The sequence below is a fragment of the Lissotriton helveticus genome, chromosome 6, assembly GCF_964261635.1.
Source record: "Lissotriton helveticus chromosome 6, aLisHel1.1, whole genome shotgun sequence".
NCBI classification, from domain to species: domain Eukaryota; kingdom Metazoa; phylum Chordata; class Amphibia; order Caudata; family Salamandridae; genus Lissotriton; species Lissotriton helveticus.
In genome coordinates, this window is record NC_136067.1 from 674,912,086 (window position 1) to 674,928,423 (window position 16,338).

The window sequence follows — 16,338 nt, forward strand, 5'->3', positions numbered from 1 at the left end:
TGCACCATCACAGACCTGGTAGCAAAATTTCCGGGTAGTACCCACGACTCCTACATTTTCCAACAGAGCGGCATCTATGCACGGCTGATGGCTGGGGAATTTGGAGAAGGATACCTCCTAGGTGAGACACATCATCAGCCCCCCATAACCAAAAACAGCAAAGTGAAATACATGTATGCATGTAAGTAATTTTACCCCTTTTCCTTCTAGGCGACAGTGCATATGCCCTCCGTTCATTCATTCTCACCCCTACCTCAACCCCTCTACACCCAGCCAAAGGAGGTATAACCGTGCCCACAAAAGCACCAGGAATGTTGTGGAAAGGACATTCGGCATCTGGAAAAGCAGGTTTAGATGCCTGCACAAGAGTGGAGGTGCAAGGCAGTACACCCCCATCACCTGTTGCAAAATCATAGCTGTCTGTGCAATGTTACACAACCTTGCGGTGAAGAAGGGCACTGAGGTGGAGTTGAGTGACTACGAGGACCATGATGACGACGAAGCTGTGCCACTAACACAGCCAGCTGGGGTGTGTACGCCAAGTGATGGCAGATATAGACGTGAGGAGATAACAGCAAACTATTTCTGAGTGAGTACAAATGCACAGACAGGTGAATGGTTGTGTTGAATAAGCAATTTTTAATACTGTTGCTACACAGTTACTGCACTGATGTGCAACAAAAAAAAGGTGTAATGTCAATGAAAACAAAAGTCTAGGGTCCAGGTTGCCTCACCCGCCCTTGCTAGGCTATTTCTTTGAGCGCTTTGCAGCCCCACTGTGGTGTCCCTCACCCCCTTCAGAATGACCAGCGGCATCTGCGGAGCGCCTGGTGCTCCTGCGTGGCTCTGACGCAGCGCTGGCCGGGCTGCTGCGGCTGCTGCTGTCCCCAGCATCCCCCAGGTCCAGGGCAGGATTTGCGGCAGTGTTAGAGATGATCAAGGCCTCCATTGCTGTCGTGATGCGGGCCATTCCCCTTGTCAACTCTGCGGTATTTTGTGCTAGACTAGACTCCATGTTGGCACCACGCTGACAGAGTTGTGCCGTTGCTGCAGCAAGGCGGCTCAAGGAGCGGTTCTGCACCCGGGCATCCCGCCTGCGCACCACCTCTTGCTCCTCCATTCTGCCACATAACTGTGTGATGGCAGTGGTTAGCCTGGCTAAACCTGCTACTGCCTCCTTGTTGGAATCCACAAAGGCCTGAAATCCTTTCACCATTTCCCCCATCTGCAGGTTGTGCTGCAGGAGCTGGCGTTGGCATGCCATGATGGATTTCGCCTGCTGCCTTTGGATCTTCACCATATTGCCTTCGAGGCCCCGGAACACACTGGCCTCCCGTGCTGGGTCTGCAGTGGTGGGAATGGCACGGCGCCGGGTACTGCTGCTGCCCGCCTGCTGCGTGGGCTGGGGTGCCACTGGTGGGGGTGTGGTGCTGGCCGGGGCCTGAGCCCCTGCTCCCAGGACAGGGTGTACTGGAGCCACAATGGCAGGAGCTGGTGTAGGTGGAAAGAGCTCCCTTGTCGGGGAGTTCTCTGGGGAGAATTGCAAGGAGGGTGTGCTTTGCATTTGTGGGGAGTGAAGTGCATCAAAGTCAATTTCCAGGTCTCCCTCAATATCCAGCCCTATGGTGTTTTCCTCCTCCTCCTCGGCAGCCTGACTCGTGCTCGGCCCTGCGAGTGCAGTGGTAGATGGTGCTGCTGCCTCCTTTGGCAGTGTTTGTCCGCCTGATGGTGCCCCTAGGTACAAAGAAGCATTTGTAAATAGAGTGCCGATGTATTACAGTCAGTACAATTAAAGCATTCCACATGTCCTAGCATCTCCGTAGAATGTGTTCCACTGTTTCATGTCTTGTGATTCTGCACTGCCATATTTTGATACCTACTGCTGACTGGATGTACCATGATGCTTGTCTCTTGTATGTTGGTTACAGTACTGTGCTGGGGTTTGGCTATGCATTGTGTCTAATGGGGAGGTGTCTGGTAGGGTGTGTCCTGATGCGCATGCCTCTTACCTGTAGCTGTAGCTCTGGCTGAGCTGTCCAGGGTCCCAATTCCGGTCACGCTCTCCCTCTCAATGGTGCTGGAGACCAGTTCCTCCAGCTCGGTGAGGGGTGGCGCCGGGTTCCTGCCACCACCAGTGACTCCAGCCTGCTTCTGGATCTCTGCCATCTTCCGTTTGGTCAGGCTGCGGATGTCGTAGAAGCGCTTCTTCAGCTCATCCAGGGACCTGGGGGTGACACCCACAGCGTTGACCTTCTGGCCGATTTCGCTCCAGAGCCTCCTCTTGGTGCTTTCTGGCACATTGAGGGACAGCTTTCCGAATAGCTGCCGGTGCACCCTCACCACCTCCTCAACCAACACCTGCAGCTCGGTGCTGCTGAACTTAGGCTTCCTCTTCTGGCTGGACTTCTGGCTCTCACTCTGGTTTGCCATCTTGCTCTGAACAGTTCACTACCTCCTACTCCCACTGCTGCTAACTGTGACTGCTCAGCTCAGGCTGGCTCTCCAGAAAGTTCTTAATTGGCTGCACCTGCCAGGGTTGCCACTCCCTGTTTGGGAGGGGGAGGGGGAGCCACCTCATTGGCTGAAGCGGCTTTTACCGAATCGGCTATCTCCGAATCGGATATTACCGATTCGGTAAAATCCGAATCGGTATCATCCGATTCGGAGATAGCCGATTCGGTTTCTTCAATGCATTCCTATGGGCTTTTTGGCCATGGGTGTGTTTTCATACCTCCGATTCGGTAATTGCCAATTCTGATTTTTCCGACTCGGCTAATTCCGATTCGGTGGTAGCCGATTCGGCTAGTTCCGAATCGGTGGTAGGCGATTCGGTACTTTCCGATTCGGTCCATGCAGATTCGGTACGTACCGATTCACATTACCGATGCCGACCGATTCCCTATTATTTCGCTGTTTGTTTCCTACATCTCGTTTTCCGATTTCAGAATACCGATTCGGCCCGCCTCGGTATTTTGGAATCGGAAATTCCCTTTTACCTACATCGGGCCCTTTATCTTCCCTGGCACCAGCAATCAAATGTAGGGTTTTGAATTATAATGGCTAAAAGGGGAGTGGTACTTAGATGAACGAGAAAGCACTCCTCATCCAGGCAGGATCTGGGGCATAGTAAAGATAACAAAGCTGCAGCCCAAGGTTATATGAAAGGAAGCATATGACTGTTTTTTTTTTTTTTAGAATAACTCTTGTGAGAACTGCTATAGGGCTCCTACACAGCATTTTGTGACTTGTGGTTAGGATGATTTTCCAAGTATCTTTTGAATTTCTAATGACTAAGGTGAGCAGCAACCAATAATGTATGTAAAGGTGTCTGCTGTAATGGGTACTTGTTTGTATTTGTGTCTTAATTAAACAAAAAATGTAAACAATACAAAAAAAATTAATAATGATTTGCCATGAATAAGTATTTCGGCTAAATCACAGAACTGAACTGTACTTCTCCAGAATTCGACTCTAGGTAGGATCCAGGTCACAGCGTGACCAGTTAACCAACTTCTAACCAGGTTGTCTTAGATCTTTGTGCCCGGGTAGTGAAATTACATATAAGAGGAAGCAAGAAGAATCAGATTAAACTTATCTCCACAACAACCGCCTCCTTGTAGGTAAACCTGAATGAAGCAAGCCGAGATAGCTCTTCTGTCCTGTAATTTGTTGAGTCATCAGCTTTTGCCACAAATTATTTTTTCCAAATATGATCATCTATAGTTGATACATCTTTCAATAGGAGGCCTGGCTGGCACGTGGCACCTTCGATACCGAACACCGATGCACAGTGGTCTCTTAAGAGCACTTTAAAACGTATTCATAACATTTTCACAGCGCTGCATACTTTCACATTTGATGTTTCAGGGTGCTAAAAAACAGTAAGATCTGCAACATAACTGATGGAGTCACTACTCGAGGGGTGATTGTAGGGCATATTACAATATGAATTTGCACACATAAGAATGCATCATGAAGAAATATGCATGTGCTCACAGATGTACAACATGATGTACATAACAATTTTTCGACACATTTTTCTCACTGAAGGGCATGCAGTGCTGCAGAGTCTTCAAGTGAGGCTCCATGCGGAGGGGCAATGCCAAGTGCTCATACCTGATGCCAACTGAGAGTGGAGCAGAGCTCTGCTGATGGCCATTAGGGAAGGAGTCACAGTGGGTTCTGAAGAATGGGCTACCTCAGAACCATTGTCTGCTGTGTCATGTGGCATATGGAAGGGCGGTGCAGCCATTGCACTGGGACAAAGACCACACCCTCTCTGTGAGGTACAAGTGTTGTGCAATAAGCAGGCCCTCAAAGAGGCACAGCTTCATAGGTCATAATGACAGCTACAATACTCAAAGCCTATACTGTGAGCCCATGCAAAGTGAGAATGACACTACGAAAAAAGCAAGCAGAGTCTCGCTGCCACTCTCGGGCTCTTGTGTGTTCATGGCATAGGCTCTGGCAGAAAACTAAAGCAGCCTCTATTCAGGCCAAAAGCACACTCTATGGGTTAGATTAATGTGGACTACTATTAACGTAGTGAAATGAATGTGAGAACTGAAAAATAATGTGCAGGTTATTGAGCGCTAACCTCCACTGAGGAAACAATCCACCGCAAAACCGTAGATGAACTTCATTACAAGGAGAACAGTGGTGTTGACAGGGTTGCAATGTACAAAATATAGCAGCTAACAACAAGTAATCATATTGTATTAAATAGGAAATAAAATCATGTTTAAAGCTCCATCAAAGCATTTTCAGTGTACCGAGAGCTTGAGTTGATAGTCAAAAGAGAAATTATCTACTTTCCAGAACTCCATACTAGTCCCATAATGTCCACTGCAACACACTCCCACGGTGATTCTGGACACAGTCATTCATAAGACGCCATAGCATTTTAAGGGTTTTATCTGCAGACATGCATAAACCGCACTCTCTCAACTTTGATGGCCATACCAGAGCATCAGTAGACACTTTTCACATTCAACTTGGTCTTAATGATCCCTAAATGCCCTTCATGACACAGGAAAATTGTTTTTCCTCTTAAGGAATCGGGTGGAACCAGTCTTTCACCTCTCACAACATTACCGTTGTTGAACGTTAACTCATTTCTGACCTCCCAAAACGACCTAAGTTCCTTCAACTCTACCTTTGGTGGCCAATCATCCATCAAATCATCTTGGTTTTCCACGATCTGAATTGGCATATGTCCACGCTGCGTATCCGGCTGGAAGAAGGAGGTCCCATGTAGATGTCTCCACATCAAGAAATTCGGAGATAGCAAGAAGGTGGAAGGAATCACACGTGGAGTTAACCGCCTAGTCGCTAGATCGTCACCACAAATGTGTAGAGAAGATGCTACACATAAGTAAGTATTAACTGTTTATTTAGCAACTAGGCATGGTAGGACCGTGTAGTGGGTATGTCCCACAGGTTCAGGTGTAGATATGTAGACACCGTAGACCACATCAGGTACTTGTAGAAGGTGTTTATTAAGCAGAAGTCATAGTCAAGATTACAGCCCCATCAGGAGCAGCCTACTGGCCGCTCAGCCCATCCTTAACTGTAGCTCTGATGCATCCAACATTCCACCCACACTAGGATTCCAATAAGAATACACACACTGGGCTGAGCAGCTGGATACAAGTACATACATATAACATGAGAATACTACATTATCCTCTCCCTTTAATAATTAAAAGCAAAAGAACAGAAGAGTAAGCAAAGGGAAACTATACACAAGAAAAATATAAACTTCAAAGAAATCTGTGACCCAGGGATGAATATGAAAAAGCATCACGAGAGGGAAAACAGAAATCTAAATTATTAAAGAAGGAAGAAAGCGAAAAGAAATAAATAAACTGACACCATCCTCCTCCTTCAATAATTAAAAAATTGAAAATAGAAAGCAATACTTAAATAGCTCAGAAAATCTCACGACATTTAGTAAACTTAAGGGGACAACAAGACCCCAAACAGATTCATAATGAGAGAAACAAAATCATGGAAACTACTACTAGCATTAGAAGAATGTGGCAAAAAGTAACTAAATACGCCACACCTCTAGTAAGGAAACACTGTTGGACTAAGACCAACGTGCAAAACCGTTTGCGACTAAAACCCGAAAGTCACGACAAACAAAACCTCCTCACTAAAAAGAAATAAAATCCCAGGGCAGGGATTATAAACTTCATGAGGTAATGGGACTGTAACCCACACCAAAAAAAAAGCGTATAATTAGGGAAAATGGGACTCGGAACCCACACCCATCCCAAGACAAGACAGGGATAACCTAATAATAGGAAGAAGTAATGGGACTGAAACCCATACCAAAAAGTAACGCGTAAACAAGGGAACATGGGACTTGGAACCCACACCCATCGCAAGACAGGGATAAACAAAATACATGTAGAGGTAATGGGACTCAAACCCACACCACAAATGCAGCGCAAGAACATGGGTCATGGGACTTAAACCCACCCCAATCCCAAAGGATAACACGAATGAACGAGAGGTAATGGGACTTGAACCCAGCCCCATCCCAAGACAGGGATAAATACCGTAAAAATGGGGTGATGGGACTTAAAACCCTTCCCCAAATTTAAGAAAAAGACAACATGTTCCAAAAAGGAAATGGGACTATGCACCCACCCCTATGTTAACCACAACTTTTAAGTTAACATTTCTGTAGAAAAACATAAGTAGTGTACAAATACATTTACACGTTAAATAAATCGTTTCACTGTAAATATTTCCTAAAACATAAAACAAAAGCATAAACTGACAGAGGTGTGCCTGTCACGGGAAAGAGGAAGACAGGCAGGTTTAAAGTACAAAACATGCTTATAAATTAACCACAGTCAAAGGTGTGCCTGTCACCGGGGTGAAAATACAGACGCTATAGACAGTTTGCCAACTTGTAGAAAAATTCATTCCCAAAATGGTACATTGCAGCATGAGGTGAAGCTCTGACTGGATAAAAGGGTACTTGCAGCAAGTGGAAATGTTTCGAATGGCACTTTGCAGCATGAGATGTCGACAAAATAGCGAATGATATTGGAGAGAACTCAGCAAAGAAACTGGGAGCAAAGCACAGTGTCAAAGACTATAAAAACAGATAAACACAACCGAAGTCATAAAAGATGGAGAATCCGGAGCTGCAGGTACTGTAACAGCTTAATCCTACCTTGCGGACGGCCATTTCGAGGATTTTTCCATTGTTTGGCAACGCTGCTACCACAACAACAAAAGCAACGCTGCCTGCTCTTCGTTGCTGCTGGTCCGCTCTTCGCTGCTGTCGGGCTACACAAAGACTCAATTCCAACACGCGTCACCTTGGCAACGCCGTACACACAAACACGAAATCAGCGCAATGTACCCACTCTGCACCTTCAGCTCTTCACAGCAAACGCAGCCAGAAAGGAATTGATCACAAAGACACTGTCAGTGGTTCTACACCACTTCCTCATAATGACGAACGACTGCGTTTCTAAAAACTGACACGTTGCCATGGTAAAGATGGCAGCACGCTCATAACGTAGCTCCGGCCGTGCTGACGTTTCAAGAAACATGACGCATCCTGTTCACTGAACCCTCCTGCAAGGTTCGATTGTGTCACCATAACAAACAGGCAGAAGAGAAGAAAGGAGCTCCTCACCAACGGAAAAACGGGCTCCAAGAAGCAGCTAGCTTCATGACTTAAACAGGTACATTACGTTACTCGACGTTTACAGCGTTCCTCTGCAAAATTAAAGTGCACTTTACTTCCACTAAGCAACAGAAAGTACGGCCACAGAATTGCATAGGCAGCTTGAGAGATGATTTTATATGCAGAAACCATGTTTAAGATGACTTGACAACACGCTTTTTCCAGGGCTGCCTGGTGTGTTCGGCACTGGTGGGCAAAGATGCACAGAGTCAAAATGAATTTCTTTGTTTTCTTTAAAAATAGACAGATTTCGTTTTTAACTTTGCTTTCTTTGAGGCTTGGAAATCTTTTTCTGTTGCACTTAACTGAATATCCTTGAAGAAAACATACAGACACAGCTCACCTGCATTAGGGCTGTCCGTTGTGATGGACTCTGATGGGGCAGGCAGGTAGCAGTTGGTCTGGTTACTTGAAAATAATCTTTTATCTTGAGGTGTGTGCTTCTTAATCAGCTTAATCATCATTTCTTTTCTTTTAGTTGCGTTTTAAGTTGCTGCTTTATCTTTCAAGAAGGTAAATCGTTGCTTGACAGTTATAAATAGCTTACTTGTTAGACTTCAGATGCACTTCATCCTTTAAAGTTGTAGGTTCGTTGATCCATCGTCGCCAAAATGTAGTGGGTATGTCCCACAGGTTCAGGTGTAGATATGTAGACACCGTAGACCACATCAGGTACTTGTAGAAGGTGTTTATTAAGCAGAAGTCATAGTCAAGATTACAGCCCCATCAGAAGCAGCCTACTGGCCGCTCAGCCCATCCTTAACTGTAGCTCTGATGCATCCAACATTCCACCCACACTAGGATTCCAATAAGAATATACACACTGGGCTGAGCAGCTGGATACAAGTACATACATATAACATGAGAATACTACAGACCGGCTGCTGGGCTCCTCAACCGCCAACTGACACATTCACAGAAGTGCGGCCCTGTTCTCCCAGGAGACCATCATTATGACACACATTCTACACAGAGTTGCATGCCGATAAACGGATTCTGTATATACCTCACACTGCACACCTTCCCCCTAATACTTTAAAAGGAAATTATATATCATATTTACCTCACACTACACATCCTTTGTAAATTCATGCTGTATCTCATTTTAAAATTACAGCTATGTCACGTCTTTGATATTATGTATCAAAATTATGTCTGTCTGTCTTGTTTCCTGATACTTCCTATTTAATCACTGTAGCTAGTGAGAAGGCTCAGTGAGTTTAAAGCTTGCGGCAAACATACCCTGTGATCTGTAAATGTCAAGGTCGAATATCGTCACTGCTAACTAAGGCTTCCATCCTTCTGAGGGTGTTAAGTGGAGTATCATTAAATTTGGACACATCTAACAACATGTGGAATTGAGATATCAAGTATGAAGGGCCAAATAAATAAAATGATAAGTTATAATTATTATCCGAGACGCTACAGAGAATAACTCTTAGTAACGCCAACGATCCATCATTCTATGGTTTGGGCAGTGCGGATCCTCCAAGTCCTGCCCTGGTAGTGTGAAACAAAGAAGATACACCAGAGTGTAAGTCCAACTAACTAACTCAAGTGCCGCCATGCTGTCCAACACGTAACTACGGTACACATGAGTAGACACGGTTGAGCATATGCACAATCTACTCTGCAGCTTTCCACATGGCCTGTTTATTGGGCGATTAGTTTCTGAATTTATGTTTTGACACTTTTCCACAAGTATCTGTGCTAATAGGAACCCTAGTGCCTCGTCCAATAAACAAAACTGCATGCTCATTGAACAGTAAAGATGAGAGTGTTCCACATTTCTTGCTTAACTATTGGAGTCTGATGATGTCAGAGCCTGATGCATAACAACCCCAAAAAGTCTGTGCCCCACTATTTATCTTAAACAAAGAACAAAATTCACAAGGCACAAAATACAAAAGGCGTAAATGAATTTAAAAGGTACTACTTTGAAAATGGCATGGGCAGGGGACTCTTCAGATTGAATAAGTGCAGCAAGTATCAGGTCCACATCTGGTAACTTCCTCCTTAATTTGAGTTTACCAGCAATCATTTTTAGGGAGCGGCACATTTTGTACTCATCAGACTTTGACTCGGAGCATGAGAGAAAACAACAAAAAATGAAAAAGAAAGTATGAAAAACACAAAAAAGCAGTGACAAAGAAGGAAAGCAAGGATGAAATATAACAGAGAGAGTGCGATAATGTGCTTGGCAGTGTCCGTAGTAGATGAAGAGGCACAAGGTGGAATCAAGACTATGCGGCCTTGGTATTCACCACGCTGACATTCAACAGAACTCCACGGCACTAATTATTTTACAAAGTAATCAGTGGTCAACTCTCAGCGTAGAGCCCAAGGAGAATGTAAGCTAACAAGTTGAGGGTTCATGCGCCAGGCTGCAGTTTGAAATATTGGTGCATGTTTGACCTTGGTGCTGCACAATTAGAATTTTGGGTGCTAAACTGTTTAAGTTGTGTCTAGTTGCTTGTGGCTGAGGTTAAACCTGTGAAGGATCTGTGCAAGGGGAGGAGAGGGAGAGATAAAACGTATGTACAAGTGAGGAAACCTCTCTGAAGCTGTGTAGGGAGACCTCACCTGGCGTACTATGCCCGAATTTACTAAAGCATTGTATTCTTAAACTCACAAAACGGTGTGGACGAAAATATTCGGACTTAAAGTTCCAAACTTGTTGCCAAAAAATAAATCCAGCAACCTGGGCAGGCATATGTTGAAATAAGCCCTGACACATTATATGTGGTGGGGAGAAATTTGTCTTACGAAAACCCATTTTGTTTAAACACAAAAAGCAGAATGTGTGTACCCTGCGGATTTTACAAGCCCAGACACGAATTTCAGAGTAGCATGACGAAACGGCAAATATTCTTTCTTCGGTACAGCCCTCCATTCACATAACACCCCCAAAGACGTTTTAGGCATGGGCAAAGTGGTCTCTGGCCCAGGGACCCAGCCTTTCAGGGGGCCCCAGAAAGAGCCAGCCCGATTTTCAACACGTTCTTGTTCTGACGACCCTGACTGATTGTTTAATACGGGTAATGTGTGGGAGACTATTACAGACATTTTGCAGAGAAATGTTGTGTTTGTTTTCCAACACAATGCAACATCGATAAAAAAAGAAATCTTTCAGATCAAAAACAGGATCTCACATATCAGAAATGGCAGTTGGTCACAGAAAATATTTGCAATATTATTTGTGAGCTGCTGCTGTATTACAGTACTGAAATCACACATCATTATCCCTGAATATTAGATGGCAACACATTTAGGGGCAGATTTACAAGCCCCTTGCGTCACTTTTGTACCGTCGTAGCGTCACTTTTGTGACGCAGTGATGGCGTAAAAGTTGCGGCCCTTTTACAACGTGACGCATTTAGGGAGATGCGTCACGTTGTAAAGCCCTGCGTGACATATACCTGCGTCAGGTATAATGAATGCACGGTAGACGTTCCCACGCAGGAAAGCCTCTTAAAAGTGACGCAGTGAAATCCACAAGATTTCACTGCGTGACATTAAGGACGCCACTATGTCAAGCAGGCGTAAGGAGTGACGCAATGTATTGGGAATAGGCTGCAACACGCATTGCTGGTGTTGCGTCGTGCTTGCAACACGACTCCAGCAATGCGTGACTTTTCTGTCAACAGATGCGTTGGAATTTCTGGAAATCTTTTTATTAACTTTGCTCACAGGTACATAAAATACACAGCAGTGTTCAGTTAGCAGGAGATAATTGGCAATTCCTTGTACATACATGGGCAGATCATAGCATGACCAAATATCACCACCCGTAGATGCGTCGGAATTTCTAACGCAACTGTCAATCCTTGCGCCATGGTGCGCCGTATTGTAAATACGGCGCATCCATGGTGATGCAAGGGTTTTGCATGGTGGCGCAGGAAAAGTGACGCATCTCTACAGATGTATCACTTTCTTGTAAATCTGCCCCTAAGAATGTGGACCAGTGTGCCTGTGCAGTGTCTGCGACTTGGCCAGAGAGGGCATGAAAAAGCTGAAATTGGATCGTAAATTCAAAGCTGTTCCAAACAGGGGCCCCCAAAGTACGATTGACCCAGGGCCCCCAAAATCCTTATGATGTCTCTGAACACCTCCTTACCATCACGAACTGGCGTTTAGTACACATATGTCCGCTAAGCACGCACAAGCGACGGGTGGGAACCCCAGAAGTTTAAGGTCAGGACAGTACTATTCACCGCCGGAGCCTGGCACCGGCGTTAGCCCAAGTAGCGAGGTGGGTCCGTCAAGGTTTCACGAGTCAGGGTCAGGGCCCTCAGTGAATTGTACACCAGGATAAGAAGAATGCGTCGGCGGTAGTCTCGGGCTAGCGCGAGCACAGACTGCTCAATAATGAATTAACCCTTTGATGTTCACCTTTATGTTTCCCGCATCCTCAGTGCGCGAGGATGCTCCTGAAGGACGCCAGCAGCTGCCCGGTGTTGTGACGTGTCCTTTGATCACGGTCACTGTGTGTGTGTGTGTTAACACCACCTGACAAACCACAAAAGGATACAAAGAGCGCGCAGTGGCAGGCGTTGTTCACACCTGGGGTTTAGGGCTGCAATCTTTCATCCCACAATAATGGCCGGCTTAGGTTTCCAGCAGGAAGGAACGGCTCAGGCAGCGTTTGTTGAAGGAAAGGTAATTGTTTAATGGCGGCTGCTGTTGTGATTCCTGCAGGTGTTGTCCTTTTAAGATTTGTTTAGGCTACAAACTAACGGGTGATAATGTAAAACTTTACCAAGGTGTGACATTTAAGCGATGTCATGAATACATTCATCCAGAATGGTGCAGGGCTCGTTTAGAGTATGATGAGTGCAGGTCATCCTTCACAAGGGCAGGTGTGCTGCCTGGCTTACCTAAAAGTGCACACAGGCCCCATATACTCTAAATAGGGCGGGTAGGATTTCTGCCGCATTTAAGCGGACGCCCCGTCAACTGCAAACAGGGCCCTTAGTCTACAGTGGAGAACACTGGGCTTGACACAGATAATTACTCGGTTCCCACTGTCAGATTTCTGACAGCAGACTGCACGATATATCCAGTAGAAGCACTAAAAACGTTCTTATTAGACCAACTAGAGTAACACATATAAGTTACAGCCATATGTATAAACTGCCAATACTATATAAAAACAAGCATTGGCATAGCCAATAGGTCTCGCCTTTGGGACCTTATAAGCGTTTAGTTATCCAGCACAATATCCTTGGTGCAACAATATCAACTGTTACATGGCTAAACACTTATAAGGTCCCTAAGGAGAGACCTATTGGCTATGCCAATGCATGTTTTTGGAAAAGGCACAGCTGGAATTTGAGCCACTCCAGAGGCTTTGATGCATTATAAAATAGTCAACCGGAATAATCAGACTCGAGGTAACTCCCCATAACGTACCATAGTTGCCACATAATCTATCTATCATTTGATGCTTAATTTACATATTTGGACAAAAATGTGTTTCAAAATCAAATGGATCAAACTTTAATGTAAAAACATATGGGGCCGCTCGGAGGCAGACTCTTTGCAAGGATTAACTAGTCACTGCTCAGTTGCTGTATGCAAGTGTTCGACATGTATTGTTGAGCCAAAACTCGTCAACAGTAACGAGCATGCTGGAAATTGTAGGCGCATATTTGACACGAGAAAATGGAACTACAAGCCCCAGCATGCTTAGTGCTTTAAATTGGAATAGCAAGACTGGCCCAGCGTTATCCTTAAGGTCAGAGCTTAATTCGAGTCAGTGGTTTCCGGTGACGGGCGCCTAATTGTCAACACCTGCACTTACAACAGTTCACCACAGTTGTTTAATAATTTAATATGCATTACAAATTACTAATACCTGCCACCCTAGCCATTCTTATAGTTTTGTGTGGCATGGAATAGTCAGAATTGTCACTTGTACGAGTGTGAGCTTAATCGTTTTGTTGGTACTGTCATTGTGAGCGCTGGCAGGGGCAATTGATGGTGGAAGCTGTAGTAGTGGCCTCAGGACAAGGGCCCTGATATTTATATTTTTACAAATTAAGTACTGCTAATGTATCAAATGTTTGACGCCAATGTGAGATGCAGGGGGAGCGGGTTGGCTAAAGCAGTATATGTAGGGAAGGAAGTTGCGAAACTGGCCATAATACGTTTTGGCTGTAGGGGGCAGTGTGGGGAGTCCAGTAAGCAAGCTGAGGAATTACAGCATCCCGCTTACTTCTGAACAAGGACCCCTGCTTGGGTCTGTCTTGCCGCGGATGAAGACATTGCCGCTATGACCGTTTATGATGACGCAGCACCCCCCCTCCCCTCTCTACCCCCACCATGCCATACCACCTCCGGGCATCTAGCCAAGAGTAGAGTTTCGACATTTGTCCGAATGTTCTTAGAAATTATGACTGGGGCTAGGGGCCAGCTTCCTGCTTTCCTTTTCTCTGCTCCTTTGTTCCTCTTTGTTAGGAAAATTAATGCTCTCTCGTGCCTGTTCGAACTAACCAAAGCTACACACCGCTTCAGCCTTAGCAGCGCTATGCTGGCGTGTGTACTGGCACTTCGCAGACCAGTGCAGACACCAGCAGGAAAACTCGAACTGTGTAGCTGGCAGTACTAAAGAGATGAAGGGCAAACCCAAGAGTGAGGCCTCTAAGCGCTAGCCAACAGCATAAACTAACCTAAGCCTTGTGTTTTTTTGTGTGACTGATTTTATTTCTCCAACTATTCAGTTTGTATCTGTAACGTGTAAGTATGTAAATATCCTCATGTAAAGTACTTGGTTCTATTGTGAAGCACTCTGACACCTTTGGGTAAAGTCCACGCTACATAAAAATGCATTAAATAAATAGATAAACAAACAACACCCTTCTCAGCTCTTTTTCCCCCCATTGTGAAGTCTGTGGTATAAAAGTGTCAGGAAGTGACACATGAGGAGTCAATGGTGCGCTGAAGGAGTTAGAATCCACACAGTCGTTGAGTTTTCCAGGTGTAAGCGTGAGATGGTCATCCATCCAGTCCATGTTTTCTGTCCATCCTAAGACATGTAAACCGGATTTTATAATAAGATAAACAGGACTTCAAATCTCTGATAACCCTAGAGTGGAGGAAACTCACAGATGGGAAGGGGGCATTTGACATCTGTAGGATTCAATTATTGATCTGCACACAACCTTTACACAGAACACTTGGCGCTAAGCTGTTATCTAGACGAAACTGGTACTTCTTTGTTCGACTTCAGAAAGCTAAAACGGCCATTCAACCCTGTTGTGATTTGAATTTCAAGATCACAGCGAACCCTTAACCCGCTGGGCTATCCTTCGGCAATGGGCATGGAATGTGACGCACGGAATGTGGGGTCAAGTAAGGACCAGCAGGTCTATTAAGGTAGACAGTGCATTTATCCTCAGCTTACCCTTAAAGTACATCACAGCGTTACCTCGAATGAGTCTGATCCTGTGCAGAAGAGCAGACAAGTGCACTTTTACGTCAGAAAAGAAAGTTCGGTCAGCACAGGACACCAACCCAACATTCTGTAGATTATATTGTTTAGGGGCACTGCACGAAAAAAATGCACATTCACATTTATTCACTACAGTACAGTTAGACTGGTGAGAAAAAAACACGTTTAATGTCTCATTAATTGTAAGCTACAATGACTTTATTTAGGGAACAACTCCGCTAATAGTAACAAGGCTTCTTCAATGTAATTTCAATTTACAGTGCACATTTAAGCCCATGCATTCTGCTTTTTGTTTTTTTTGCTTGATGTGTGGAACAATCTTCGTAGCCTGACCTTTTTGCTATTACTGCAGATTGGGGACGGATACGAGGGCTGGGCTGCCTGGGTCTGCGGTGAGGAAAGTAAAAAAAAAGATTGCAGAGGAGAGGAGCAGGCAGCAGGGGGAGGGGAGAGAGGAGGGGCCTGCGCCTGTTTTCCTTGCGGGAGCGAGCTTTGAAACCATCTGTTAATTACAAACAGATGGTTTCAAAGCTCGCTCCCGCAAGGGAATTGCCAAACGTGCACGCGTTGCCTTTCAAAGCAATACAATGCGTGCACGTTTTTGGCCTCAAAACCAAATTGAGTCCTAAAGGTCTCCTCCTATGCAGTGCATGCGCTAGGTAGGCGAGACCGAACAAGCTATAACTATTATTATTACTACAGGCAAATGATCCAGGAATCCTCAGTCCCTACTCGATGATATGCTTATGACATCACCTAACTGGATGCAAGACTGGGTGGTGTAAGCTAGCAAAATGAATCAGTAAATTAAACGCTCCCGTTTAATATATGCCGATTTACTAATCCCACAACACATGAGAAAACTGGCTCAGAGCACAAGCGGTATTAAGTGACCTCAAGGCTGAATTGGTGAAAGACAAAATATGCAGACCAAAAGTATTGAGACTCTTGGAACAACAATGTCTATGTGCTATTGAACGGTCCACTGGGGACCCCAGAGTGGGCTAAGCCTAAGATCCCAACAAAATATCATACAGGGCTGTAGGGGAGCACAGGCTCAACCCCGTTTGGCCCTGATGAAGCACCCCAATTACTGGGTCAATGGACACCTCCCCAGAAGGGAGCTGCAGCTTCAGAAACACAGCTGCCCTCTTCAGAAGGTCAGCAAAGG

General features: G+C 45.2%; 2 protein-coding genes across 3 annotated transcripts in view; both read right to left on the reverse strand.

Annotated features, from left to right (window-relative positions):
* The window catches only part of UBE3D (ubiquitin protein ligase E3D), a 1,125,452-nt gene that overhangs the window by 298,299 nt on the left and 810,815 nt on the right, over positions 1 to 16,338 (reverse strand). The gene's annotated exons all lie outside the window — the stretch shown is intronic.
* Positions 1 to 16,338, reverse strand: part of LOC144761303 (uncharacterized) — a 54,824-nt gene that overhangs the window by 6,519 nt on the left and 31,967 nt on the right. The window contains exons 3-4 of the mRNA XM_078646748.1: positions 2,010 to 2,418; positions 1,563 to 1,734 (exon numbers count right to left, since the gene is read on the reverse strand). Of these exons, the coding sequence (XP_078502874.1) occupies positions 1,563 to 1,734; positions 2,010 to 2,418 (581 nt within the window). The remainder of the gene's footprint in view (positions 1 to 1,562; positions 1,735 to 2,009; positions 2,419 to 16,338) is intronic.